Source organism: Sylvia atricapilla, chromosome 7, assembly GCF_009819655.1.
Source record: "Sylvia atricapilla isolate bSylAtr1 chromosome 7, bSylAtr1.pri, whole genome shotgun sequence".
Taxonomy (NCBI): Eukaryota; Metazoa; Chordata; class Aves; order Passeriformes; family Sylviidae; genus Sylvia; species Sylvia atricapilla.
In genome coordinates this window covers 33,668,421-33,695,777 of record NC_089146.1, presented here as the reverse complement: position 1 = coordinate 33,695,777, position 27,357 = coordinate 33,668,421, and the positions used below count along the sequence as shown (strand labels likewise).

The following is a 27,357-nucleotide window of genomic DNA, read 5'->3' as shown; positions in this document are numbered from 1 at the left end:
ACACATAAAAGTGCATTTGAATAATTTTTTTGACCAGTAGATTTGACATAATTTACACAGATGTGATAATAAAATGATTTTTCACTTCAGTGTATCATCCTTTTGTAAATTCAGTATTTAAATTCCAGGACTTTATTCTTCAAGGTACAGGCCAATTAAATGGGTTAGGATCACAGAAGTTATTTCAGAAACATTAATCTGGTGAGAGAAAAGGTGAGGTACATCAATAGCAATTAAATCATGATAACTTTAACAAATAGGATCCATTTAATATTGGCATGATGGTTTTCCTCTCTTTAATGCTTATTAATTGAAGTCCTAGGTTTGACTAAAAGTAAACATCTGCTGTCTGGAAAATGTTTTCATTTATGAAACGATGTGACTGTGTGTGAAACAATCTGAGATGATTCACAGAGTGCTTACAGCTTTCTAAGTATTTCTTCCCATTAACTCATTTCCTTAGGGAAAAACATGTTAAAAAAAAAAAAAAAAAAAAAGAAAAGTGATGTTTCTTAACACATTTACTGCCTTCTTGTTTTTGTACAAGTTAAAGTTGCATATTTTAAATGTTTGAAATCACAGCTTTCAAGGGCAAATTCTGTAATAGAATATGATATTCAGAATAATTCAATAAGGAAATGTTTATTCTGTAGTGTCCAGTAGAGATTGGCTCATAGAATTCCTCTGAGCCAATACTTTTAGAGGAGTTAATAGATTTTTATTTTTGACTTTTCCAAAGTAATATTGATGCCTTTCTTTCAGACTTTGCTTGTTTGTGTTTTTTTAATCTATCTTGTTGAACTATAAGCCATAAAACTATTCTAAAATTTTCTACTGGCTTTTTTTTTTCCAAGTAATTTTCACAGCAAGTATTTCTAAACTTTTTTTGTGATGGGCAAAGTACTCCTAAAAGTTTTCTGAGTGATTTAGCTGGTTCCATGTAGTACCTGAAGTTCATAGAATGTCAAGGTTATCCTTTATCCTTAAAATGAGAGTGAAATAATTATTGTGTTGCAACTTCTTTGATAGAATTAGGTGTAATAAAAAGGAGATTTACATCATAAAGGCAGATTAGACCTGGCCAGAACCAGCTCACTTTAAAAATTTGAAGTTTGTGACAAAGTCAATACAAAAGATGGTTTTAAAAACACAAAGAAGGAAACTCCATTATTCTGGTGGGAATAGATAAAGTCTTAATTCTTTCACTTTTCTTTATTGGTTCTCTAGTATTCAAGCAATTTATCACAATATAAGAAAAATAACAGAATAAAGTGTCATTTCAGCAGCATCCAGTAGTGAGGGACAGTAAATAGAGTTATAAAACCGCAACGGAAAGAACCATGCAAAAGTCAAAATTGCTCTGGCTGGGACGAGCTGTTTCTAAAAGCCTGCAGTGTAATTCACCTGATTAAAACAGGATGTGAATGCTCATTTTTGTAATTCCCCAGATGGATGTATTGGACTGACTGGGAGGAGGATGAGATAGATGCCAGCGTGGGGAGGATTGAGAAGGCCTGGATGGACGGCTCCAGCCGGCAGGTTTTTGTCACATCAAAGATGCTGTGGCCAAATGGTTTAACTCTGGACTACCGTGCCAACGTGCTCTACTGGTGTGATGCCTATTATGATCACATTGAAAGGATCTATTTGAATGGCACTGACAGAAAGGTAAAAGAGAAACGCTGCTGGTTTGCCACGGGCATGTTCTGTCCCTGGATTTTATTGTGTTATGTTAAAAATATTTCCCAAGGTTTCTGCAGTGTCACCTCTGCTGGAATGGTGGTGGCAGTCTTAAGTGAGAGACTCTGTCCTAAATGACACCCGATCTCATTTTTCTTTTATTTTTTATCTATTTTTTCTTATGAGCCAATGAGTTATATTTTGACTGAGTCATGAAGCTGCCAAGAGCTTTTCGGTAGAAAAACCTGTTTTTGTTTTGGTTTTCCCCAGACAGAATTTTCCTTGACCTTCTCTGAATGAGATGTTTTTTATGGATCTCTGTGCCTCTTTTGAGCATTAGTGGTAATATTCAGAGGGGCAGCACTCAACAGATTCTGTCAAAGATGGAGAGAGAGTGCTTTAGTTGTTACTAATGCACTAGCTGGATACAAGTCTGTGCAGACATTATGAGTGGATTTGTAGAAACAGCAAGCACAGAGTAAGACACTCTGAAAGTGGTTAAGGCTCGGACTGGAGTCTGATAATCTGGGCAAGTTTTACCATCTGCTTCATAAAGTTAGTGACTGGTGAATAAAAAAAGAAGCACCTGTCTTTGCAGGTTTTATTTTAAGTGTGTCACAGAGTAGTTTTGGTGATTTTTTAAAGTGTTTTTTTCTGTAATCCTGAGATATAACAAAAAACACATAACTACTTGAATTTATGTACCTGAAATTAACTGCAAGATACTTGCTTTTGATGCTTAATCATTTGTATTTAATTATAGGATATTTTGGTCGAAAATTAACTGGATCAGTCACATCTATAATTCTTTAATACAATAAAGGGCATAGGGAGGTCTGTAATTCCATCAACAGCTGTCAGATTATTGACTGATTGATGAATTTGGATCAAAAGCAGTTCGGAGATGAGGCAGGAGTTTTGACTCTAAGAATTCCAAGTCCAAAGAGCAAAATGGAAGGGCTGAAGGGGATGATGTTTGTCAATCCCCTCACAGGAGTATTTTAGTTGTCTTCATCTCCATGTTCTCTTGGGTTTGTGTCTAGAAATAGACAAGGCAGGGGACGTGAGGAGCTGCTTCCTTCTCTCTAGAGGCAGGGTAGAAAAAAGGCTCTTGGTTCAAGGAGGATCCCAGCCAGAAGAAGATGACCAGTGACTCCAAACTGAATCTGCTGGGATAGAATAACAGGATCATGGGATTGGTTATGTTGGGAAAGGCTTTAAGATCTTCAAGTCCAGCCTTTAACCCAGCACTGCCAAGTTCACCTCTAACCATGACCCTAAACCCCACCTGTCTGTCTTTCAAATCCTCCCAGGGTTCGAGACTTAGGGGTTTAACCACTCCCCTGGGCACTCTGTTCCTGTCTTCTCTGATGGGGCCACTTAAAGTGAATTTATATGAAGTTGGAGGTTTTTTTGGGTTTTGGTGGTTTTGTTTGTTTGATTGGTTAGGGTTTTTTTTTTTTTTTTGCATTTTTTGGGTTTTTTTTAATTTATATATTGGTTCTACTGCACAGAAGAGTTTTGCAGTCTTTATTTAATTTTATCACAATAGGTTGTTATGTTTGGGACAGTAATTATCTCAGTTTTCCTATTTCCTGTTTTACCTTCTCTGAAAAATCAAAGATTCTTTTAACCTTGCTGATGCTCACCTAATACTAATTGATTGCAGGTAGTCTACAATGGGAAAGATTTGAATCATCCTTTTGGACTGTCACATCATGGAAATTATATATACTGGACTGATTACATGAATGGGTCAATTTTCCAGTTGGATCTGGTGACAAGGAATGTGACACTGCTGAGAAGTGAGAGGCCACCTTTGTTTGGGCTCCAGATTTATGATCCACGCAAACAGCAAGGTACTTGTATCTCCAGAGATCTGTTATAAAAGGACACTTTCCTTTAGAGTCTCCAAGTATTTTGAGGTGGCTGGATGAACAAAAAAAACCCAAAAAAAACCACAAAAAAACAAATACGGGTTGTGGAAGGAGAAAGAGTTTCAAGTCCATTGATGTAGAAATTGAATCTTTCATAAATACTAAAAAGGGAATCACAACAATTATTCCTTCCTGAATTCCTTCTCTGCATTCAAACTGCTTTTACTGCCCTTTTTCCTTGTGTGACCAAGAGATGCTGTGCAAGTATCAATTACAGTGGGTAACATATCTGCATTGGCTCAGGGACATAAAATATATGATTACATTTACCTTTTCTTAAAGGAGATCATAGATTCTGCCTTTATATATATACCTTTTTTTTTTTTTTTTTAATTTGCTCCCACATCTTGGTCTACAATCATCACTGTCTGCTGCACAGAATAAATGCAGTTCTTTGAGAGCAGTGGAAAAATCCATGGTTGTTGCTGCTTGTATCTGTGCAGAAATGAGATAAAAGCCTTTTGGTTTGCATGGAGGGAATTTAGAAAATACAGTTGTTACTCTACAGGTAAAGTTAAAAATGTGTTTTTACTGAAGAAAACTTTGCATTCCATTTACTACATGCAACGTTCCTATGAGTTGCTGAGTATTTGCTCACTAGTTAAAACATATTTCTAATTATCAGAATGTTTGTTTGGTTCTGCCACCAAACACAAAAATGAGCATCAGGAATTAGTATAGATAAAATACTGTTTAAAAGATTATTTTTTTAATGTTTAAATTTTGTCTTTTCTGATACTGTAGCCTCTAAATTTCCTTTAGTAAACCAAGCTGCTCTGTGTAGCACTGTGCTAAGTCAGGGTTGCTGCAACAGTGTTCCTCTTATCACAGCTGCTTTTCAGGCACTCTCTCTGACATTCAAAGACGTGTAAAAGTATAGTTTGTTTGGATTTTTTTTTTCTTGGATTTAGTGTGGGTTTTGTTTGGTTGGTGTTTTTAAAGCAAAATCTGGGCCCAAATCTACCCTCAAGGTGGCCACATTTCAGAATGCTGCTGATAGAAGATGCAGCGTTTGCTTTCAATACTACTGCTGCTTTATTTGGTACTCAGAAAATTCCTTTATTTTTCAGAAAAAAAGGGACATTGCTGTTAGCTTCCAAATAAGCTGACACCAGAGAGAAAGTATTGCCTCTTAGACAGTTTTGCTGAATGAGCTAAAGTCTTAAGGGAGGGAATTTGGCCCGTTAATATATTCTTTGTTTGAAATTGTAATTGGAATTTTGTAAGCTAACTGCAGCCTTTAGGAACTTCCCTTTTTGTCATGCGTCTGTGAGGCTGATCTTGCCATTGTTCCCAAAGGAGCATAAAAATGTCTTTTAAAGAAGCTATTTGTGTGTGTGTGTGCATGTTTTCCCTGTAAAAGAGCAGGCTCAAGGCTGAGCTGTTTTACAGAGAAAACCACAGGAAACCACTTTTTAGACAAGTTGTATATTAAAGATTACACTCACATACCTCAGAAACTTTTGGCTCTGATATTCTGAGGTGACTGCTTTGATGCTGCTGGTCTTGTCACTGTCTACATGAGCAGGAATGGTGTCATTTCATTTGGGCATCATTCAATTCAGAGTGGCATTTTTATCAGGGAGGCCTTTCCAGGATACTGTTCCTGTGCTACTTTGCCTTGTGCTTTGGGTAGAGTCATGAAGCTATTGGGATCTCCTCAAGGAAAAGTGTTTTTCATTGTCTCTCTCTCATGAGGCATAATCCCTTTGAGGAGGAAGTTGTTTTATTTTCCTTGCTTTCAGAGCTTTGAATTTACTTCCTTAGGCTGAGCCTTTGGGTCTCTGTGCATCAGGAATCCTAAAAAATGGGGAGGTGAAGCACAGGAATCATAGGAGTTGGATTTACACTCATAATATGACCCTGCCAAGGCCTGCAGGTATTTCCACTGCATTGAAAGGCTGGATCACTGCTTCCATGTAAATAATTCTTTTGTAAGTGCATTTGCAGCAGTTAAAGTAGCCTCTTTTGAAATCAGCTGATGTTTCAATTCAGATTTGAAAGAAGATCTTGACCACCAAGCTGCTGCTCTTCATGTGTGGAGGATGATCCTAAGAATAGGCTTACAAAATTTAACAGAATTTGAGGTTAGGTTCATAAGAAGGTACAAATGCAATGAATACTTCAGTGTATCTCTTAAATGAGAAGATTAAACAAAGGTGCATGGTTGCCATCATTTTTTTCTGAGAATAATGACTGAAATGCAATTAAATTGTTGGTTTAGCTCTTAGACTAATTTTTTTAGCTCATTAAAAGGGAATTGGCCTAATTTATTCCCATGCAATCCGCAGAGCAACAGCTGTTTTCAAAGCTGTCAAAATATGAAAAAAAAATAGCTTTGAAAGTATTTTAAAATTTTGGGACTGTTTTAAGAACAACCATATGAAATAGCTGCCAGGAACTGTAGTCGAGGAAATTTAATTTCCCAAATACTTGATAGCTTTACAGGTTCTACAGCTTGTTCAATAGAGAGGCTTAACCTATTTGAACTGTGTTTTGGGAGACATTTCAGCCTTGGAGTCTCTTCAGCAAGACTGATGGAACTGAAGGTCTCATTGCACCTTCAGGTTGAAGACTGCACTTTTTAAACCTTTTTATCTTGGATCTTTTCACTTTAACTCTTGGTACTTCTATTTTCCTTGTCATCATCCCTTCTTTTATCACTTCATTTAGCACATAACCCACTGTGCAGGAGTTTGTCATCCCAATTATGAGGTTAAGTAGGAACTTTTCATCTTCAAGATGGACCATTTGACTTTGATCTAGTGATTTAATTTTTGATGTTGGTTATTTTCAGCTTTCATTGGCCTTCAGAACCATCATGTGTTTTCTATATTTGGCTGAAATAGTCTCTCATTCTCTGTTTATTCTCTTTTAGTGAGCTGACAAACTCATGTACATTCTTTAATTAAAGCACTGCAAATGTTTTGACTTGTGTTATGTAATTTTGGAGTCACTTTTGAAGATTGTATTTTGGTTTGTTTATTTTGGCAGCTTCTGAGAACTGTTTAAATCTTTGAGTTACTGACATCCTTTGGTTTGTACCATGATGGCCCTGCAAAGGTGCAGAGATTCTCAAGGATGCTTTTTTCTAAGGCTGTGTTTTACCTGAGATTTTCCAAAATTTGGACTCAAATACATTTCTTACATTTTTGATGTTTTGTTCGCAATATTTCAGTTTGGTGAGAATTGATGTAGCAGCTGGGTTTTTTTAGTGGTTTAGGCCATAGCCTTGAAGTCAGGATCTAACAATGTGTATTAAGGGTCCAGTCTAAGCTCTTTCTGAAATTGTGAACATGCCCTCAGACTTCCCAGAGAATTCTCATTTTCCCTGGTTGTGTTCTTGTCATGCCCTGTGCAGTGAAAGTGCAAGTACCACAATGGCCTTTCACATCATTCTCTATTAATCATTTTGCACAGATTTATTTAAAAGTTTAGTGGGGCTTTAATGGGCTGTTGACTCATTTTCTTCTAAGAAATGTGGTGTGTGGTGGATCAGAAAAAGTGCAGAAAAAGGTTATTAAGCATTGCTCTATATATTAGGACATATTAAGGTACATCTTAAAATGCAAAAATTTTCAAAATCTTAAATTATTTGCTCATTATCTGATGTTCATTTAATAATTCAAAGAGGTTTCCCTGCGCCTACAGGAATGACTCTGATGGGACAGTTGAATATCTATATTCATGATTCCATGAGAACTTTAATATTATAATTTCTATGAAAAGTGAAGTGAGGAGCTTTGAGGAGAAGGAATTGTGTGGAGCCTGTTTTAGCCCAGCAAGCTGACAAATGTTTTGTACAGCTTTAAAAGGAAGAACTGCTTTTTACTAGGACAGGAAGATGAAAAAAAAAAAAAAAAGTTTTAACTTAAAGGTTCAGCAGACATGAAGTTTTATATCTTGCTTGATCATAATCACTTCTCACCAACACCTGAAATCAGCGGAGCTTTGCTCATGAGAGGCTGGGTGTCCCCAGCAGTGCAGAGCCAGGCAATTGGGTCGTGACCAAAGTGACACGAACAGAAATTGTGACATTTGTGGGCTCTCAGTGACTTTAAGCCTGGTTGCCTCAGGAATGGGGTGGTGAGGATGCAGCAGCCCTTGGTGGGTGGTTGAAACACTGACAGCTGTCAGTGTCTTCATGGGAACAGCTTTGGGGAAGGAAGAATAACATGGAAAAAAACAGCAGAGCAATGGCGGATGTGTTCAGAGAAGAATAGTGTAATATTTGCCTGTATTCTATCTGCCATAAATCTCTTTATACTTTTGTTTTCTCTCTCTTTTTTTTTCCTAATCTGCATTTGTAGCCACTTTGTTTTAACGTGTACAGATGCCAATTAACTTCAAAACATTCCTTTATCTGCTGTTTGATTCCTTGAAGCCACTGTGTGCGTGTAGCTGTGCCAAATATTTTGCAGTATTTGTTCCCTTCATAAAACAGGCAGATAAAATGCTGTGAGCTGATGGTGCAGTTTTTTGTGACTTTTTATTATTATTATAATTAGTATTTCAGAGTATTGCAACCTGTAACTAATTACGTTTAAATATTATAACCCAGAGTAACCAAACTCTGAGAATAATGTGCTCCTAACATGAGAGGAAAATAATTGCAAAAAATTCTTCATCTGTTTATGTTCATAAAGGAAAAAGAATAAAACCCAAAAAAAACCAAAGCAACTAAAACCACATTGTTTACTCCTAGCATGGCTGTTAGTTTTAAAGTTGCCTTTTATTTCTTTTCCCAGGTGATAATGCCTGTCGTGTTAATAACGGAGGCTGCAGCACTCTTTGTTTGGCCATTCCTGGAGGCAGAGTTTGTGCCTGTGCTGATAATCAGGTTTTGGAGGAAAACAGTACAACCTGCATGAGTAAGATTCTTATGGAATATCTCAGTTGATGCTGCTGTTAAGGGATCAAGGCAGACCTGAAAATAAAAACAGAAAGTGTGGCCTCCTACAGGGTCTATAAGACAAAGAAACATTACTTGAATAAATATTCTAGTTTACAGAGTGTAAAAGATTTTCCAAAGAAAAAAGAATATTAAGTACACTATTTAAGTTAAAATGCATTGGAAAATATTTCGGCACATCTGATATGATAAAGCACTTAAATAGTTCACTGAAATCTTTAAAAAATAACAGAAATGGATCCATATAATTATTAAATTTAATATAAATTAATAGTTGTCAGATTATTCTACTAAATATCTTAAACAGAAATCTGACATTGAAATGTTCATGATGAAACTGTCCATAAAACACATCAAGCTGTATTTATGATGTATTTGTATATGATAGGTTCTGACAGAGACTGTGCAAATTCTGCTGCCTTTTCATCTTTTCTTTATATATTTTCATTGAAACAATGGTAAAAGTTGTTCTAATAAAAGATGGGATTTTCAATTAAAGTAATAACTTGCCATGTACTACAGGTATTTTTTTAAGTGTTTAGATTTGGTGTTTGTAACTTTCTAAAAATTTTCTCTATTTTTTCCTAAGTCTCATTGATGTATTTCTTGAAGTGAATTGTAACATTTTACATAAGACTTGAGATGAGTAAAGCATAAGGATTATTTCGTAACAGGATGAACATTATGGAGTCTGCAATGACCAGGCAGAGCTGTCACTTTTGTTTAAAAAAAAAAGAACTATTTTTCTTTTTAGCAGAAATAACTGGAACGGGCACTCTTTCACTGATAAGATGGAATGTAGGTATTAGTAAGAGAGGTTACAGAGACTTTGGAGTGGGGCAGATTTCCTGTTTTTTTCCCCAACACACTTCACTGCCTGGCTCTCTCCAAGGACTCTGGTATTCCTCAGAGGGTCCTGGATTGATGTGTGGCATTTACACTTGAAACATTCTGAACTTGATATTGAGAAGTACATCTGCCTGGATTTATCAATAAGCTTGTAGCTTGCTACTTAACTCTGCCCCAGCAGAGTTTATCCTTTCCTCTCTGCTGAGTCTGTACCAGTGCATAACACAGGTGTTTGAGCTGTTGCTTGGATACAAGAATCAGCTTTTTAGTAATGATTTCCTATCTCTAAAAGTGCACCCGAATTTGGCCAATGTCTGTCAGAACATTTCCTGTTTGCTCTTGATGAGGTACTGCAATATTTTAAACTGATATTTTGACTCTATCATCTAAGCAGCAATTTGAAAGCCAGTTTGAGTGCCATTCTGTTCAGAGTTTTTTTTCCATTTATTAAAAGTTCATTCCTTCAAGCACGCACTCGGATGTGTGCCACTGCAGGCTTCAGGTGGAAATACTCCGAGTTGACATAAGAATGTTGTGAAGAGCAGGAGCAAGAATTGATACGCATTTATGTAGGGGCAGCACAGCATTGTGGGTGTATCAAAGCAATAAAAAGATGTTCCTGTTGGATGTTTTCCCCAGTGAAAGAGGGAGAGGTGCTGCCCCAGCTGTGCAAGGCGGAGCAGTTCCAGTGCAGCAACAAGCGCTGCATCCAGGAGCGCTGGCGCTGCGACGGGGACGACGACTGCCTGGATGGCAGTGATGAGCTCTCGGAGATCTGCTGTACGTATGCCCTTCCCTCTGAGCCCTCTGAGCCTGCCCTCTGAGCCCTCAGTGTCTGCCTCACTGAGCCCTTCCCTCTGAGCCCTTCTCAGTCCCTGCATCATTCTGCTGCATCATGCACGTCCCTGAGGTGACCTGTGACTCTGCTAATAAAGAGCTGTCCGTACTGGCGAGAGACAGGGTGCTGTTTGGAAATCTCAGGGCTGTTTGTTGTTGGGGCTTGCATCGTGAGTACAGCCTCGAATGTGTTCCAGAGGCCAGAGGTGAAAGGGCTCAGGGTTATAAATGGGACACCTAGGGCAGGTCTTGAGGTCAGGGTCCAATAAGAATAGGAAAAAGTGGTGCAAAGGGGTAAACTAAGGGGACTGATGGGGTTACAGGGGTGTAACACTGGGGCAGATTTAACCCAGTGGGGTTTAAGAGAAAGAAGAACATTGTGGCAGGGGTGTGTACATGGTAACACGGTGACATAAACTTAACAAACCCCTAAGAACAAGGAAACCTAAGAAATATTAACAAGTGTCTGCAAAGCCCCATGGGAGGGAGGTTTTCCTCTCCATGACCTAAAAGGGTGTCTTTCCCCATATACCTCAGTCCCTCCAGGGCTGAGGCACAGCTACCTTGGGGATAAGCCCCTGGGCCTCCACACACTTCAAGGATTGCAACCCAGACTGTGCTAGCCAAACAAAACCAATCGTCCTTAGGTCGTTCACGCAAATCTTTAATTTCCTTCTTTTTCTGTGTGCAGTAATAATACTGCTCTCAAATCTCACTGATGTACTCATCGCATAATGCAGTGTAAGAGTAATCGTCTGTTTGGGTTGGCACAGTGATTCCTGATCCTTTGAATATCGGCAGGTTTTACTTTGTTTTCCACTGTTTCTTTCATGGGTCAGAGTCTAACACCCAATGGCAGGGAATGGAAAAAGGGAGCCAGGCTCTTCTTGGCAGTGTCGCTACCTGGACAAGAGGTGATGGGCACAAACTGAAAAGCATCAATTTTATCTGAATATCTGAAAGATAATGCCTTTTTACTGTCAGACACTGGAATAGATCACCCAAACTGGTTGTGGAGTTCCTGCCTGTGGAGATGCTTGAAGCTTGCTCTATCTCACCCTGCTCAAGTAGGGGATTACACCAGGGGATTTTTGCAGGTCCCTTCCAACCACGAAAATTTCTGAGATTGTATAATGCGTTTCTTAAAAAATACCCAAAAAATCCTCAGGGAAAACACAACAACAGCAACAATAAACCACTTGAAAAACCCCACAAGTAATCAAACCAACAAAATAAACAAACCACCCCCCCTCCAACCCCCCCAAAAAAAACCAAACCAGCAACAAAACCAAAATCCAAATCCCTGCACCATTTGGAGTATTAAATTAATGTATGTTGTCTTTAAAGTTATGGTTTTACAAGGGATGTATTTTTCAGTTGTGGAGTAGTTCCACTGTTGAAATGAAAAGTAATAGAAAACATACCAATTATGTCTCTGTCATTTCTGGAAGTTACTTTAGTAGCCTGCTTTAAAATTAATGTCACAGCACTGAGCATTCTCTTCCTTATTCTGTTTGTCAGAATTCTTTCTATTTCTGCCTCAGTATCACTTCTCTAAACCAAATCTCCTTTACTGAAATGAAAATACAATATTTCTCCCAATCAGTTGTAGACATGAACAATCTTCTGTTCTGCAGTATTGTTCTGTGTGTCTGAAAACTCTTATCATGGTCTCTCTTCCTTATCTCTTTCAGACCAAGCAACTCTAAACTATGTTCTGGTTTTTTGTTAGTTTTTTGTTGTTGGGGGCGTTTTTTGTTGGGTTTTTTGTGTGGTTTTTCTGGTTTGGTTTGGTTTTTTTTTTTTTTTTTTTTTTTTTTTTTTTTTTTTGTTTTGTTTTGTTTTTGTTTTTGTTTTTGTTTTTTTCCTAGTAGATTATGGCACAGTAGATTATTTTTTAGATTTCATTGATTTTTTCTTCTGAAGTGGTTCTGGAGGCTGGATGTCCAAAACTGGATGTGTGTATTTCTACTGAAATATCTTCTGGTTAGGCTGAGAGAATGTGTTTGTGAAAGATGATTGTTTATTCATCCTTGGCTAAATCTTGCCTGCTTCACACTGATTCTGCTGCTACAGACTGATCTTATGATCCTCTCTAATGCCTAGATCTTTTGCCATATGGCTGTTAAATTGCCAGGTTTGGATTTGTTTTGTTTCGCTGGGTTTTTTTTTACAGCATTTATGTATTTTGGTAGCTCAAATTAGCCATTGCTGATTTCAGTTAATATTTTAAAAAATATTTTCTTGAACTGTAGTGCTTACTCTCCTTTTGTTTTGAAACCAGCATGTCTTCCACTTAAATTAAGGAGCTCAGCTAATAAAGACAGTGAGAAGGAAAATCTTTCAGCAGATTTGACTTGATTGTCTTTTTATTTAGTGTAAGGAAGAGCAGTTCATTGATCAAAGCTTGTAATTCTCTGAGGATTTATACAAATATAAATGAAATCATAACCTGGTCTTAAACCTGAATGTGATCTATAGTTTACATGGTCAGTGTGATAACATTGATCTCTTCTCAGCAGTTGCCATAGTAACTCCAATAGTTCTTTATGAGTTTGAAATATTTGCAATTATGAGCAGAATACACATTACTAAATATATATGAGGAAAAGCTTAACGACCATTTAAAGCAGTATCTATGTCAAGTAATAAAGTCAAATTTAAAAAAAAGAAAAACACACCCTCCCCTTGTGATTTTATTACTTTGATGCTTCCAGTTTAGTTCTCCAGTCACATTTCAGACTTAGGAAGTGGGAGATTTGGGACACTTTTCTGCTCAGATTATTAATTAATCTCTGCTTCCTGTGCTTCTGCCCCCTGCACACAAAGCAGGGTTCATGTGCTATTGATATCACCCTCGCTCCGTGTCGTCTTCAATTGCAAGAACAGGCAGAAAGGTCAAAGATAAAAGCTGCTGAAATGTCAAGGATAAGCCTGCAAGACATCCTTTCATTTTAAATACCCTTTGTTTCCAGATGTATGTTAAACTTTAAAAAAGAGTCTGTGGATGGCTGAGTAGGTGAAAAATAGCTGGAGATTATTTTTAACCCAGCGTTTGAAGCCGTGTGCAGTTTACTGTTCTTATCTAGATTCAGATGAGCAAGGTCTGCTAATAATAGATGTTCATCTAATAATAGATGTTACTAGTGTGAAAGAAGCAGAACATAAACACTTACTACAGTTGCAGGAGCAGCCCAATAGTATTTACATAATTTCTGTGCATTCAGCTTCATCCTTTCTCTGAGAATTTGTAGCCAGCAAAAACCTGTTTGAGAGATACCTTGTTCATTCCTGAACGCCAGATTTTTTTTTTTTTTTTTTTTTTTTTTTTTTTTTTTTTTTTTTTTTTTTTTTTTTTTTTGTTAGTTTTACACTGTGTTGCATATTTCACTTTTAGACACCTACAATTTCATGGTGAGTAAACAGCAGATCTATATGTGGCCATTGACAGTAATGTGCCTCATTTTAGAAGCATTTTATGACCTGCCCAAATCCCTGCTCACTCTGGTATCATATTTTGGATCTGCACTTAGCAGCTTGCATCTGTTCCCTTCAGTGTTTTCCTTTGTTTAATATGCACTTTAGTCTGCAAACCTCATCACACTGCCCAAATGTGATCAAGAACACGTTTCTTTAAGGAAGCAGCACTATAAAATGCTGCTACCTTTTATCACCTGGTAGAACAGGATCTCCATGATGGCATCTTTAGCAGATATTATTTAATTTATGTTTGAAATACTGCAATGTGGATAATTGACTGGTTTGCTGAACAATCTTTGTGTCATGGTAGTTATACATACAGGATAACCACAGTAACTGCATGACTAGGGAACAGCATTTAATGTGTTCTTTTTACAGATTTCACAGCTTTTTTTCTTAGTTTATTCTCTTAGGAAAAAGACCCTCTCTCTTCTTTCTCCACAGTCAATCATAGCTGTCCTGATGATCAGTTTAAGTGCCAAAATAATCGCTGCATTCCCAAGAGGTGGCTTTGTGATGGAGCTAATGATTGTGGTAATAACGAGGACGAGTCAAATAAAACTTGTGCAGGTAAAAATTTTACTTGGTTGTGCAAACAGGTTCTCTAGTTTCGGTTCCATGACTGGTTCAGGACTGATTTGAACTGAACTGAAATGAGCCAGGCTGCTACTTGTAATCTGATTATTGATGTTTTAAATGAATTCAGATTTTGAAGCCGCCAAGGCTGGAATGCAAATTGTATTTTACTTAATCCATGTGCTTGGCTGTGCTTTCCAAAGTTATTCAGCTCTTAATCTCTTCTATGAGTCGACTGTCAAAGCAATGCTCAGGTACAAACTTTGAGGTACAAATCTTTTTTGGCAGCTAGAACTTTGTTTATTAACATGCTGTGATGGGTGCCATGTCACCAGTAAATTTTATTTTATGCTGATTTAGTTTATGCATAATTAGTTATCCGGTTTCCACTCGGTGCCTCGAAATTCTTTTCATTTCTGAGTTATTAACTGGAGAGTGGGTTTTTGAGCAAATAGCAAGATGAGGATTGTTTACTGATTCCACTGTAGTAAATCATGGAATTCCCAATTTGCCTGTGTGGAAGTGATGTTCAGTGCTTGTTGTCAGACTACTCTAAACAAGCATTAAATCTCAAATACGCAACATGCCAGCCATCAATGAGCTGATGAGTGTTTTGAACTGAAGTGCAGTGCAAGACAACACACGTTGTGTATTAAAATATTCCCTGTTGTCTTACTGCCTTGATATTCTTTGATATCCAACTGTTGACTTGTAGGGTGAGAGTCTAATTTGAAGATCTTTTTTTTTTTTTTTAACCCTGCGTCAGCTGGCAATGGATCAAATTTTGTATTCTTGTTTTTACATTTATTCCTGCAGTGGCAAACACAGTTAATGTTTAAAAAATTACTCCTTTGAAATATTTTAAACTTATATTTCTCTTTTGCGTTTTGGGCTACTTCTCTGAAGAAAAGGGAAAATGGTAGTTGAAAAAAAAAAATGAATCAGTACTCTTTCAGTCACTGGTGTTTTTGACATATCAGCCATTTTTTAAATCTAGAATAACAACTAGATGAATTCTAAAAGCTTAAATTTGGAATCAAAACCAGTGCTGCTATCACCTGCATTGTTATGGGTTCAGATTTTAAATAAACAAAATTATATGAAATGACAGTTTTCTATGTTAGGTTTTTAGTGATATTTTACTATTCATCTGCTTTCAAAGTAATTGCTGTAGCTACATGACACAAATTCTTTTAGTGATCCTTATTTCTTCAGGAGAAATACCTGCATTGATTCCTTTAATGGATTAAGTGTTTGCCAGGGCAAAGATTCTAAGAACAGTGAGGCCAGGCACATCACACACAGTCTAATTCCCATTTTCATGTGTAAATACAAAATTCACAAGATCATTGTTCATGGTGTGGAATACAGGTTGTTAATATTCCAACTGGTGGGGCATTTTTATGCCCTGATTATTGTTTACTTTGAGCTTTAGTACATATTAATTCTCTTATCACCTAGTTTTGCACTGCTATGTCTAGAATTTTATGCTCTTTCATGAGGAAGAGGCCACTAAGAACTCCCCACAGCAGAGGTAGAACACAGCCCTGCAGATGACCTCAGTTTTCTCTGAAATCAAAGGAGGTGAATGATGTTGAGTTAGCACAGGGGAAAGTGCAGAATGACAGGAGGTGCCCTCCAGCCCTGCAGCTTCTAAAATCAGACAGCCACCAAGAGACCTAAGGGGTCCAGTCCATTTCCCTGGTATTTTTGGAGTGTTTTGTCTTGACAGCAAGAACTTGTCAGGTTAATCAGTTTTCTTGTGGGAATGGACGGTGTATCCCAACGTCATGGCTGTGTGACAGGGAGGATGACTGTGGAGATGGCACTGATGAAATGACATCCTGTGGTAAGTAGATTTTTCTTTTTTTTTTTTTTTGGTGGTGGGGGGCAAGTAAAAGTCTTCTGTAATGTATAAAATATATAGGGATCTCTTTTCATGTCAGCTGAAATGATAATACTATTTCTGAAATGGCAATACTATTTCTGAAATGGCAACTAGAATTTATTTGGTTGATAAATAAAGCCAAAGCAAATGCAGCATTTTCTATTTAATGAGTTTCTAACTACAATACCAAATATGCAGATCAATCAAGATTTTTTTTTAATTTGCAGCTCATTATCAAATGGCATCACCCTCAAAAATTATTCTTTATCTCTGCCACATACCTCTCCACACGGGCCCTCTCAGCATATTCTAGATGTCAATAAAATCAGCCTGTTTCAAACCTCAACAGAAGTATATTTGATCTTGTATTTTTGAGAAAAAAATAAAAAATTCTTGGTTCTATCATGAGAGAGTATCAGCAGCTGTGCTGACTGCTGCTGTGCTGAGATACTGCAGAGAGGGGTGTGCTCTCTCTAATCAGCTGCTTCCAAACAATTAAGGCTTTTAATAATCATTTGTTTTGCAGGGCACTGGTAACTGCTGTGAGTCTGAGAGCTCGAGGGTCAGTGAGCTGTCTGCAGATGCAGAATCACAGAACATGATGTATTGCAGTGTAGAATCACAGGGTGGTTTGGGCTGGAAAGAACTTTAAAGACCTTTTTTTCCAACCGCCTGCCATAAGCGGCGGTTAGAGCTTAGACCAGAGCTCCATCCAAACTGGCATTGAACACTTGCAGGGATGGGGCAAAAAATGAAGTCTTTTCGTGAATAAAAATAATAATATTATTAAGGTAGATTTCTAATTGCCTTGCTTCAAATCGAATCAGTTCAGTTGTGTACAGAGGTAGGATGAGGGACCAGGGGACTTGTATTTTGCAGTCTCTGAAGTTCTAACTCTGTGTTTAATGGCACAGCATTGACTCTGAGTGTTAGAACAGCTTCTCTGCCTCATGCTCTCAGGCACATCAGCAGCACACAGAGATTACTGGCACCTTTGAAAATCCTTCCCATGAGCTTTGTTCAGCATCCTCTCAGCTGACTTGGAATATTTCTTCAGATCTTTTAATCAGGATTTATGTCACTGGCTGTTGTTTTGTGTAGCCAAACTTGACATGTTTCTCGTTTTAGCATCTTGTTTTGTTACCCTCAAACAGTGTGGCTGGGCATATATGTTAAATATGTCATTTTTCATCCTGCCCTATGATTTGATCACTAATGGGCACGCTAATGGCATTTACTTATGTGTTCTGTTCAGTGGGAGGTATTTCCTTCTGTGAATCAGTTTAGAATTCTTGTATCCATAATTATGGACATAAGAGAGAAATGAGATTGGGGTCTGCTCTGTGGAGAGACTTCACTGGGAGCTCAAAGTCACCTTTCTTCATGTCTGTGTGTGCAGGGCAGTGAGGACAGGGCTGGTGTGGATGCAGGATGTGCATCTCTTTTCTCTGAGGCAGGGAAGGGCCATAGGGACAATGAGGGGATGTGCTGGGTGTCCTCTAGGATGTGAGCAGGATCAGTGCCTAATGGTGAAAGCTCTGGAGGTGCTCTGGGCAAACTCTGGAGACGCCTCAAAACATTTTTGGAGAGGCTGTGGTGGGCTGGGAATCCTGAGCTGGCTGCTGCTGGGGGTGGTGAGGGTAATCAGGATTCATTTTAATCACTTTCTGCCCCTTTGTACGGGTGAACATAAAGAAACTTAAGTCATGGAAGCATTTATGTATGGAAAAGAGGAAAATTGCAGATTTGTGGAAAATTTATTTGAAAAAGTGAAATTAAAAGTTGTTTTCAGCTTTGCTTGAGGCACATGGGGCATATAGTGTGGCTAAGCGCTACTGCAGTGGCACGCTTCCTTTTTTTTTGTCAGAACAGTTTTTTTGTGTCATGATAATGGTTTTTAACCAAAAAAAAAAAAACAAAACCAAAAAAAAAAAACCAAAAAAAACAAAACAACCCACCACCACAACAACAACCCCCCCAACAAACAAACAAACAAACAAAAAAAACAAAAACAAAAAATACCCCAACAAAAACAAATAAAAAAAAAAATCAAAAAAACCCAACAAAAAAAACCAACCCAAAAAATCAAAACACCAAAACCCCTCAACCAACCAACCCAAAACAAGCAAACAAACAAAACCCAAAACCAACCAAACAAAAGAACTTTCTAGAAGTAACAACGAAGTGTTGTCATCAATGGTAGCTTTTCTTCCCACCCTTTTCTATTTTGAAGCAGGATAATTACCACTGTTCAATTAAGTTCTTGGTGTTCTCTGTTTAATTTTGAAATTAAAATTTGTGTTTTTTCAATCTGTTATTATACATAGCTGGTTTGACTTAGTGCTTCATCAGCGTGACTTTTTTGAGGACAAAACTTTGTGAGCTTCAGTAAAAACAAAGTGATTTCTGTTCTCGTCCTAAGAAAGTGTTATATTTATGTGACATGTTTAAAAAAAAAAATGGAAAAACTCTTCAGTATTTTCTAGCGTGTTTAGCAAGTTAATAATAAATGCACACATCTACCTATGTCATTGACTTTAGAAGAAAAAAAAGTCTGAAAAAAATCTCTATTTAAGTTACTCTATGCAGAAATGTATTCAATAATTATAGAAACAAATATCTGTGTTGAATACAGATGATATTTTGTGAATGATATTGTCTCAGATTTCTACTGCTTTACTGGAATGCTGGGAGGAATTGCTTGTGCAGGCTGGCAATTTAATTTTGGATTTTATTATGCCAGTGTAAAGTAACTTTATTTCTTGGCTGTTCTTTAGCTTGGTCCTTAACCTTCCCATTTTATAGTGCTCCATTTCCTGTCTCTTACTGGCACTGCTGCTGCAATTGGAGAACCCCTTTGTAAATAAGCACATGGGAAATAGAGTTTGTATCAGTAATCAAGGTATGGTGCCTTAAATATTGGCATGGCTAGTGGGAAAACCAGCCATCATTATTCCTGATGGGAATAACGAGGACATTTGTCACAGAGTAATGAATTTCATGGCCCATGTTGATGAAAAGTAGGGTTTGGATGGTATTAACAGATTAAAGCTATTTTATCTTTTCTTTTTGGAGTCTCACGCTTTTCTCTACTCCAGATTTTGCAGGAAGGTGCAAATGTTTCCTACAACCCACTTGTGTAATTTATGCATATAGGAGGGTGGCAGAATATTACTGCAGAGGATGTTATGTTAAACAGATTTTATTTCTTTTTGAACACTTTCACAGAATTCCCAACGTGTGAGCCACTAACTCAGTTTATCTGCAGAAATGGGAGATGCATTAGCAGCAAATGGCTCTGTGATTCAGGCAAGTATTGAGTCCTCTGTATGTGAAATGAATATGAGGGATATCCCATAAATATTGCTTTGATGTTCTTTTTTTCTGAGACTCCTATGGTCAGTTTGGCTTGTAAGTGGTCAGAAGATAAATAAAGCATTTTTAAATTACTGACCTGACCTAGAAATCAGCAACACTGAAGGTTCAGATAAGCAATATTGTAATAAGTACAAATAGTATATTATGTAGAATGAATTATTGTGATTCATTGCTTAAAAAAAAAAATAAATAAAAGCCAAAAAGGAAAAAAGAAGGAAAGCAAAGCTATTGCTTATGAAATTATTTTCTGTTCTTAGAAAACAACATGGCTTCAGTGACCAATATATCTTATTTTTTGGTTTTTTTGTGGACAAGTTCAGGTAAATTAATAGCATCCCTGAAGAGTGAAGACCAGCAAGACTTTACAATGTATTTAGTTCTTTTGGCTGCAAGAGTACATATTTGAATGTTAAAATGAATCTCTTCTTGGAGGTTTTGCTGTGGGAGTGATGTTGCTCCAGTCCTAATAACATTGGGTTGGTCCAAAGCATTTGGTGTTTCTATAATTTTATTTATCTGACAGGAATTTTTAGCTGTAAATGGACAAATTCCCGAAATTATCACAGTGTGCTGATGAATTTCTGTGCGTGGAAACTCTTTAGCGTGTACCTAACATATTTATCTCCTTCCTCCCTTGATGACCACGATCAAATTACAGGAATTGCCTTAAGACTGTTGTAATGAGTACAGCATTAGAGTAATGAGAAACTGCAGTCCACGATTATTGATGTGCTTTCTTCACTTTGCACTGTTGTAAATACACAGAAACAAAAGTTTAATACTATTGAAAAGAAATTCATCAGGTTTTCATTTTGGTTTATATGAAGCTGTCCATGTCTGTGATTAACTATCTTAGGTTTTCACAGAGAGTAAGGTGACGGTGTTTGAAAGCCTGTGCAGTTACACACAGCTAAAAAAAAAATAAGAAAATTTACAGGCTTCTCATGCTTGCTGGTGTCTCTGATTGAATAACTGAGTTAGGGGTTAGACGATCCAAAATTACAGACTTGAGTGCTGTTGGTAAATGGGATTTAAGGTATTACGTGCATTAGAAATAATTCGATGCCTGTGGGCAGAAAACACTACTTTATTTACTGGATTTTTTTTCCTCTCTTGCCTTTTTCAAGATGATTTTCCCTTCTAATGTATTTCATTCCGATATCCTATATTTTAAAACGTTTTGAAATATTAAAATTTTCAGATGACGACTGTGGGGACGGCAGCGATGAGCTGGGCTGCGTTCACTCGTGCTCTGCCGACCAGTTCAGGTGTCAGAATGGCAGATGTATCCCAGGCCACTGGGCCTGTGATGGTGACAATGACTGCGGAGATTTCAGTGATGAAACCAAAACAAACTGCACCAGGGAAGGTTAGGTTTTATTCTTTTTTTCTTTTTTTTTTTCTTCCATGTTTTTAATAATTATAAATACAAGAGTTCATGTTTGTTTGTTATAAATACCTGACCTTCAGCCAATGGAAAAAGAGAAGATGCTTTTAACCTTGGTAAAGGCTGGAATGGGAAATATGTCAAGTGCAATGTGATAACACAGAAGTGTATCATGAGGAATGTGTTTGAAAACAAAATGGGTATTACAGTGAGATAAGTTTTATGGTTTTACTTCAGTGAATTATGCTTGATGTGGTGTTTGTCTTATTGCAGAGATGTCTAGGTGAAGAGACAGTAAGAAGCATTCTTTAAGTTATTATTGATATTTTCTGTTTTTTTCATGCAGTGGAACAGTAATACTCTCATTTTTGTGTGATGCAAGTCTTTGAGTTTGAGGGAGTTTTTTAAATAGAAGCATTTTAACAGACTACAGGCTTATTTAAATGCCATATATTGTATTTATTTGAGTAGGGAGACAAAGGAAGGATTCTTATGGCAACGGATAAAAAACCATCAGATCAGAATGAGGGAATATCTTTCATATTTTTCTCCTAATGTTTTTTTCTACAATGAAGTAATTTTACCCAATGTTATTGGTCCCTCTTCATAACATTACATTCTAAATCTAGCTGGATACCTCATATAAATACATGAAGTATCAGAATGTCAGCATGAGTGAAGTCCTTTATTTTATATATTCACAGAAATAATTTTTATCTATCAAAATGATTAGTCTGGAACTGAACAACCCACTTTTAGCCCTCTTCATTTCCATTTTTAAACTGAAAGCCTTGCTCTAACCTTTTATGATAGAACACAAGAATACAGATTATGTAAGGAAAAAGCCAACAAAGCAATGTTAAATAAAATAAAATGTATTTATAAACAGTGCTATAAGACTTGATTCAAATAATGCTTTTTGGTCCAAGCAGGAAAGTATAACTATGATATTACTTTAAAGTTCATGTTATTGTCGTTAGTATGCTATTAAATAATAGAAATACAGTTGTAATAGTTTGGGAAAAGAAAAGCAAGAATAAAATTGAAAAGGCCATAAGCTAGAAAATGCTTAGGGAGTTATGTACGTGATGAATAATTAAAATCTCCCAGTAATTATTGTTTGAAGCAGTCAGCGCTGATGCCAGGGCTGCACTGAGTGAAGCTCCTTTGCCGTGGAGTTTGGAGCAGCTCCAGCTGCTCTGCCAGTGCTGTAACAGCACAAACCTGGCTCTGTGGGGGCCTTGCCAGAGCTCAGGTGAGACCTTTCAGGCTTTTGGACCTTATTGGGAAAAAGGGGAAGATGAGGGAAACCAGCTTGAGGATTAAGCACAGGGTTTATGAAGCACCAGGGAAACCTCATCAGCCTTGGTCCTCTTTGTACCTCCAAACTCCTTCCTGTCTGACAGACATGCAAAAAAGGAAATAAAAATCAGTGTTTAACATGTGGTGGAAGGAGAGTGAAGGGAGTGAGGAGGATAAGGAAACGTTTGTCTCAAGCTTGTGTTGGTGTGATGAGTTCTAGGATGGAATAGGGCATTTTGAGTGTTATGCCTGAGGGCTCTGATTTTGGCATGGGTTAGGAAGAGGATTCTAAGTCAGCGTAGACTTGGAATGGAAAAAAAAAAAAAAAACCTCACACAAGCAAATACTTCAATGTAATTCTTATTTTCCTAAGAAACTCCCTCTCCTGGAAGGTGCAGTGGGCGGGAATTCCAGTGCAGTCCTGATGGGAACTGCGTTCCTGAGGTGTGGCGCTGCGATGGAGAGAAGGACTGTGAGGATGGCAGCGATGAGAAGGGCTGCAATGGAACTCTGCGAGTGTGTGATGAGAAAACAAAGTTCTCCTGCAGGAGCACAGGTAGGGGCTTGCAGGTGCATTTTCCTCTCACTTTGTGTGTGTCTGCATGAGTTTGTGTTGTTTGATCACGTATCTACTCTTTAACGAATGCTTTTAATGCTTTATACTAATTAAGTGAGGTTACTCATTGTATTCTTACCTGAATATTGTACTGATTCCTGAAAATAATGTTGATTTACATACCCTGTTTTCTGATTTAGAATAGAAATATAAATTATAATATATTTAATTTTCAATAAAAATAAATATATCTATATTTGTTAATAATAAATATAGATGTATCTATTCTGTATTTACAATGTGAAATTGATGAGTTTTGAGACTACTTAAAGCTGAAACCACTCTCTATGACTGTCCTTCCCACCAAATACTTTAATAAAGCGTATAACAGTACTCCAAAGTTCAGGTATTTTCTTCCATTTCCCCTTTTTTGCCCTAGAAGTAAGTTGAATAAAATGGTCAAAAGTACCTTGAATACTTTGAAGAATTACAACTACAGCACTGGAAATTTTATGTGTAGTATTGGAAGAAAAATTCATTCCTGGGTTGTGTTTAAAACCTTTTTCTTTTCTTTAAGTATAATTCACTAAAAGGTGTGAAAAGAATGTGCCAATCATTGCACGAGGATATGCAACGATATAAACAATGGTGTTTAGATGGAACCTTTTTTTAAAGAGAAAGTCCAGTTATGGAAGAAATTAATATGTATCAGCAGAGTATTAATATTTTTTGTCATTTCTATCAAAACTTTTTGTGATATTAGGGCTAAAATAACTGTCACAACGATATTCAGTGAAGGCTATAAGAAGTGTTGTTGCCACTGGACAACTACAAATATTGAAGGAAGGGAGAAGCTGTTCTAATGTCTGTGTTACACAGAAGCATGAAAAAATTGTCAGAGGACTTGTGTGATCTCTGTCCAAAAGTATCTTGCTTGTTCTTGGAGTTTAAAATTATAAAAATCATGATGCCTTGAAAATGAAATATGGAATACTAAATTGTGTCAAAAAAACCCCAACATTTCCTCTTGCATTCTTACTATTTCCCTAAAGATGTGTAGAATAAATAGCTGTTAAATGAAACTCATTTTATAAGTAAAAATGGATTATTCACGTGTGGTCTTTTTCCTGAAACGGATTGATTATTACCTGGGCCAGGGTTTCTATCAATCAGGAGCAGGTGTATTTCCTAGTGCCTAAGTGAGGAAAAGTTAACACCAGTCCAAGAGACCAAAGCACAATTACTAGAGGCAAGAAAGGTGAATAAATCTCAATAGAGGAGGTTTATTTTCATCATCTGCTTTAGAAAAGCTAATGAGACAAGATATTACTGCTTTAGTTAAGAGAAAGCAGAGAGATAGGTTAGAGGCAGTGTGGAATACAAGGTGAAGGGCAGATTTTAGTTATTGGGCTTTATTTCTTTCAGAAAGGTTTGCTTCTTAGGCTAGGCTTTGGTTTTGTTCTTGTCCTGAATGATTTTAGATAGAGCCTGGAAAGCCCCTTCTGGTGGTAAGCTGAGATTTTCCAAATACAGCTGCCATAATAATAGGGCATAGCAAGGATTTAAATTCAGCATCATTGTCTGAATGAATTGCCTTTTCAACAGAGAACTAGAAATTAATTTCAAAGTCCACAGTCCAAGCTGCATTCCCTCATTATGTACTTCCCTATGTTTGTGGTCACATTAAAGGAGGCCACTGTCTCAGTTCACAGGGTGAAAGGTGACTTTTCTGGCTGCCACACAGGAATACAGCAAACCCAAAAATTTTCATCAAAATTTTTCCAAATTCAAGAATGTATGGCTTTGATTATAAAGAAAATGCGATCGTGCATGTTTGTTGTGTGGAAATATCACTGGAGCAACCAATTATGACAGTCATCATTTTCTCTTTTGCAATATTCCTTTCTCCTGGGAAGAGCAAAGTTCTGGAGGAGGCCTGTAGTAATGCACTGTAGTAATGCACTGTAGCGGAAAAAAAGCAAAGGCAAATTTTTGTTTAGCTGCTTTTCCATTTGTTCCATGTGTGGTTTGGACAAAGGAGTAATAATGGCTTTATGAGAAAGAGTTACTGGAACGTTTCAGAAGAAATGCAATTTTCTCTGTGCATGATTCTAAAGAAATAATGGTGCCTGGCTTGCACATTTATGGCAGCTGTTTCCATCGAGGAGGCACTGGCTAATTGTCCCCTCAGAGACAATTAATCGAATGCTGGGGGTGATATTTGATACAGGATGTGATGGCTCTGTGCAGGAACATGTGTATGGAGGGAGCTGAAACAGCCAGAACTTGGGGAGGGAAATGGCAGCTGGTGAGAGGAGCAATAGTGAGATGGTACTGCCCATTTTTTTTTTTTTTTGCTTATTTCTTTTCATTTCGTGTCCTTAAATAGTAGCTGCAGGGTCTTTCCTTACTGTGGCTTTTGTGGCTTTGGTTAATGTCTCACAATGCCACAGGCATGAGTGCCAAGCTACAAAGGCAGAATTTGTCAGCATTCAGCCAAAAGGGATTTTTCTGCTTACAGGGATGGTGATCTCAAGAACCCATCGTACCCAGCTCCTTTTCCAATATTCAGTTAAGAATCTCTGACTGAGAGTTTTATATAAAACTTATATAGATGGCCTTGTGTCATCTGCCTCTAGTAGTTGGACATTTTATTCCTAAAAACTCATCTGATTCCTTTGGATATTGAATGACTTCTGCCATACAGGTCCCTAACCATTATTTGCTGAATAAATAAATACTTTTTTTTCATCCCTTGCCTGTTTTCCATTTCTGTTTTATGTATTTACACCTTTATTATTTTTGCTGTTCTCACTGTCCAACCTGGGCAGTCCTTGAGCTGCTGTATCCAAAATCAGCCAAAATGCTGCGGGGTACTTGAGCTACCAGACTTCAGAACTGCTTTCCTGATTTTTTTTTTTTTTTTTTTTTTTTTTTTAAATTTTTTTTTTTCAAAACCATCCCATGTTTGTTTGTAGTGATGTGTGATGAAAAATATACTAGAGATTGCACAGCAGTAGGATGTTGGAAGCAATCATTACCTGATTGAGATTGACTACCCTTGGGCTGCTGCTAGCCAATTATTTTCTGCTTTTAAATTAGATTAGGCTTCTTTTAAATGAGACAAGACTAATTTAAATTGTATCAAGATACAACTTTCTATTTTAAATTCTGATTCTGTCCTCAAAAAATTATTAAAGACATGTACTTCACCTCAATTTTATGTACCACATAAATTTATCCTTTTTATTCCGGCTCCCTCCTTTTCAGTCAGTAGTCCTACACCAAGAGCAGAATCTGTGCAGTCTCACTTAAAATGTCATCTAATTACTCTAATGATCATAATAAAGTACTTCTGTGAAGAAAAATGCAAAAGAGCCATGAATACTTCAGTTTAGTAAGCAGTACATTTGAGCTGTAACATTTATTTGCCATTCTTACTGTTCTTTTTATTTCTTCAAGCAGCAGTTGATGGTGTCCTACCATTTTTGATGTTTCTCTGTGGACTATTTTTTTATACTTTCTTTTTTTTTTTTTTTTTTTTTTTTTTACTTTTCCTTACATGTAATAATATATTAGAGGGAGGAAAAAAGATTTTGAGGAAAGAAGTTGCATTGATTTGGAATGGAAAATAGAGAGTGTACATAGAGAAAATCAAATCAGTGGGTGCTGATCAGAGTGATGCTGGAAGAATATAACAACAGCAGCACTGGTGCTGTCTGGATGAGGATTGTCAGAGTCCAGATTAGATTTGAGACCAGAAAAGCTGGTGCTGAGGAAGGCTGGGAAGGAAAGGTTTTTCAGAAATGTGATGAGGAAATTGCAAGTATTTTTATCCTTAGTTGATGGTAACATTTTCGTCTGTGGTAACAGCTTTCTTCTTTAGGCCTCATGGGATTTTTTTGTTGTTGGTTGTTTGTTTGTTTGGTGGTGGTTGTTGTTCTTTTTCTCGTGTCTTACCCAGGAGTCATTTGAAAACAAATGCTTTCTACTAAAATCTTTAAATTAGGAAATTGCCGCATTTTTGAAACTATGTGATTCATTCTAAGTCCCACATTCTAAGTGTGCTCTACAGGGCAAGAGAGATCATTTACCATCACAGCATTTTGTTAAATGTGTCAGGTTTGAACATTCTGTAATGTTGATGGGATCAAGACTGAGTCCATTCTGTAGTTTAGGAAGGTGCTGCATTACAGTTTAAGGCAGTAAGAATTAGCTAGAGGAAACTGCAATTAATGCCCCACCAAAGCAGTTTTCCTGTGGTTGAAGATGGAATCTGTTGAAAAACCTCCTGGGTTCAGTTTCCTGACAAAGACTCAAAGGGTGTATAAATAGTTAATTCTGTTGATAATATTTGTAGGAAATAAAAAACGTTGGAGAAACATTTGGATCAGGCTTTCCCACGAAGTTGCTGCTCAGGCCTTCTGTCTCACTGTGTTACACAAAAGAGCAATGGAAAAGCTATTGAGGCAATTAATTTATGATGGAATTTTACTGAAGAGGTTCCTGGAAACCAGAAGTGTGCATTTCACTAAGGGGCAATAAAGGAAAAATACTTCAGTGAATTTTAAGTAA

The 27,357-nt window shown here is 37.1% G+C and overlaps 1 protein-coding gene across 1 annotated transcript in view; it reads left to right on the top strand.

Moving 5' to 3' along the window:
- Window positions 1–27,357, top strand: part of LRP1B (LDL receptor related protein 1B) — a 271,488-nt gene that overhangs the window by 50,894 nt on the left and 193,237 nt on the right. The window contains exons 7-15 of the mRNA XM_066323173.1: window positions 1,449–1,668; window positions 3,350–3,539; window positions 8,366–8,488; window positions 10,018–10,158; window positions 14,140–14,265; window positions 16,004–16,120; window positions 19,388–19,468; window positions 20,739–20,906; window positions 22,600–22,782. Coding sequence (XP_066179270.1) covers window positions 1,449–1,668; window positions 3,350–3,539; window positions 8,366–8,488; window positions 10,018–10,158; window positions 14,140–14,265; window positions 16,004–16,120; window positions 19,388–19,468; window positions 20,739–20,906; window positions 22,600–22,782 — 1,349 coding nt within the window. The remainder of the gene's footprint in view (window positions 1–1,448; window positions 1,669–3,349; window positions 3,540–8,365; window positions 8,489–10,017; window positions 10,159–14,139; window positions 14,266–16,003; window positions 16,121–19,387; window positions 19,469–20,738; window positions 20,907–22,599; window positions 22,783–27,357) is intronic.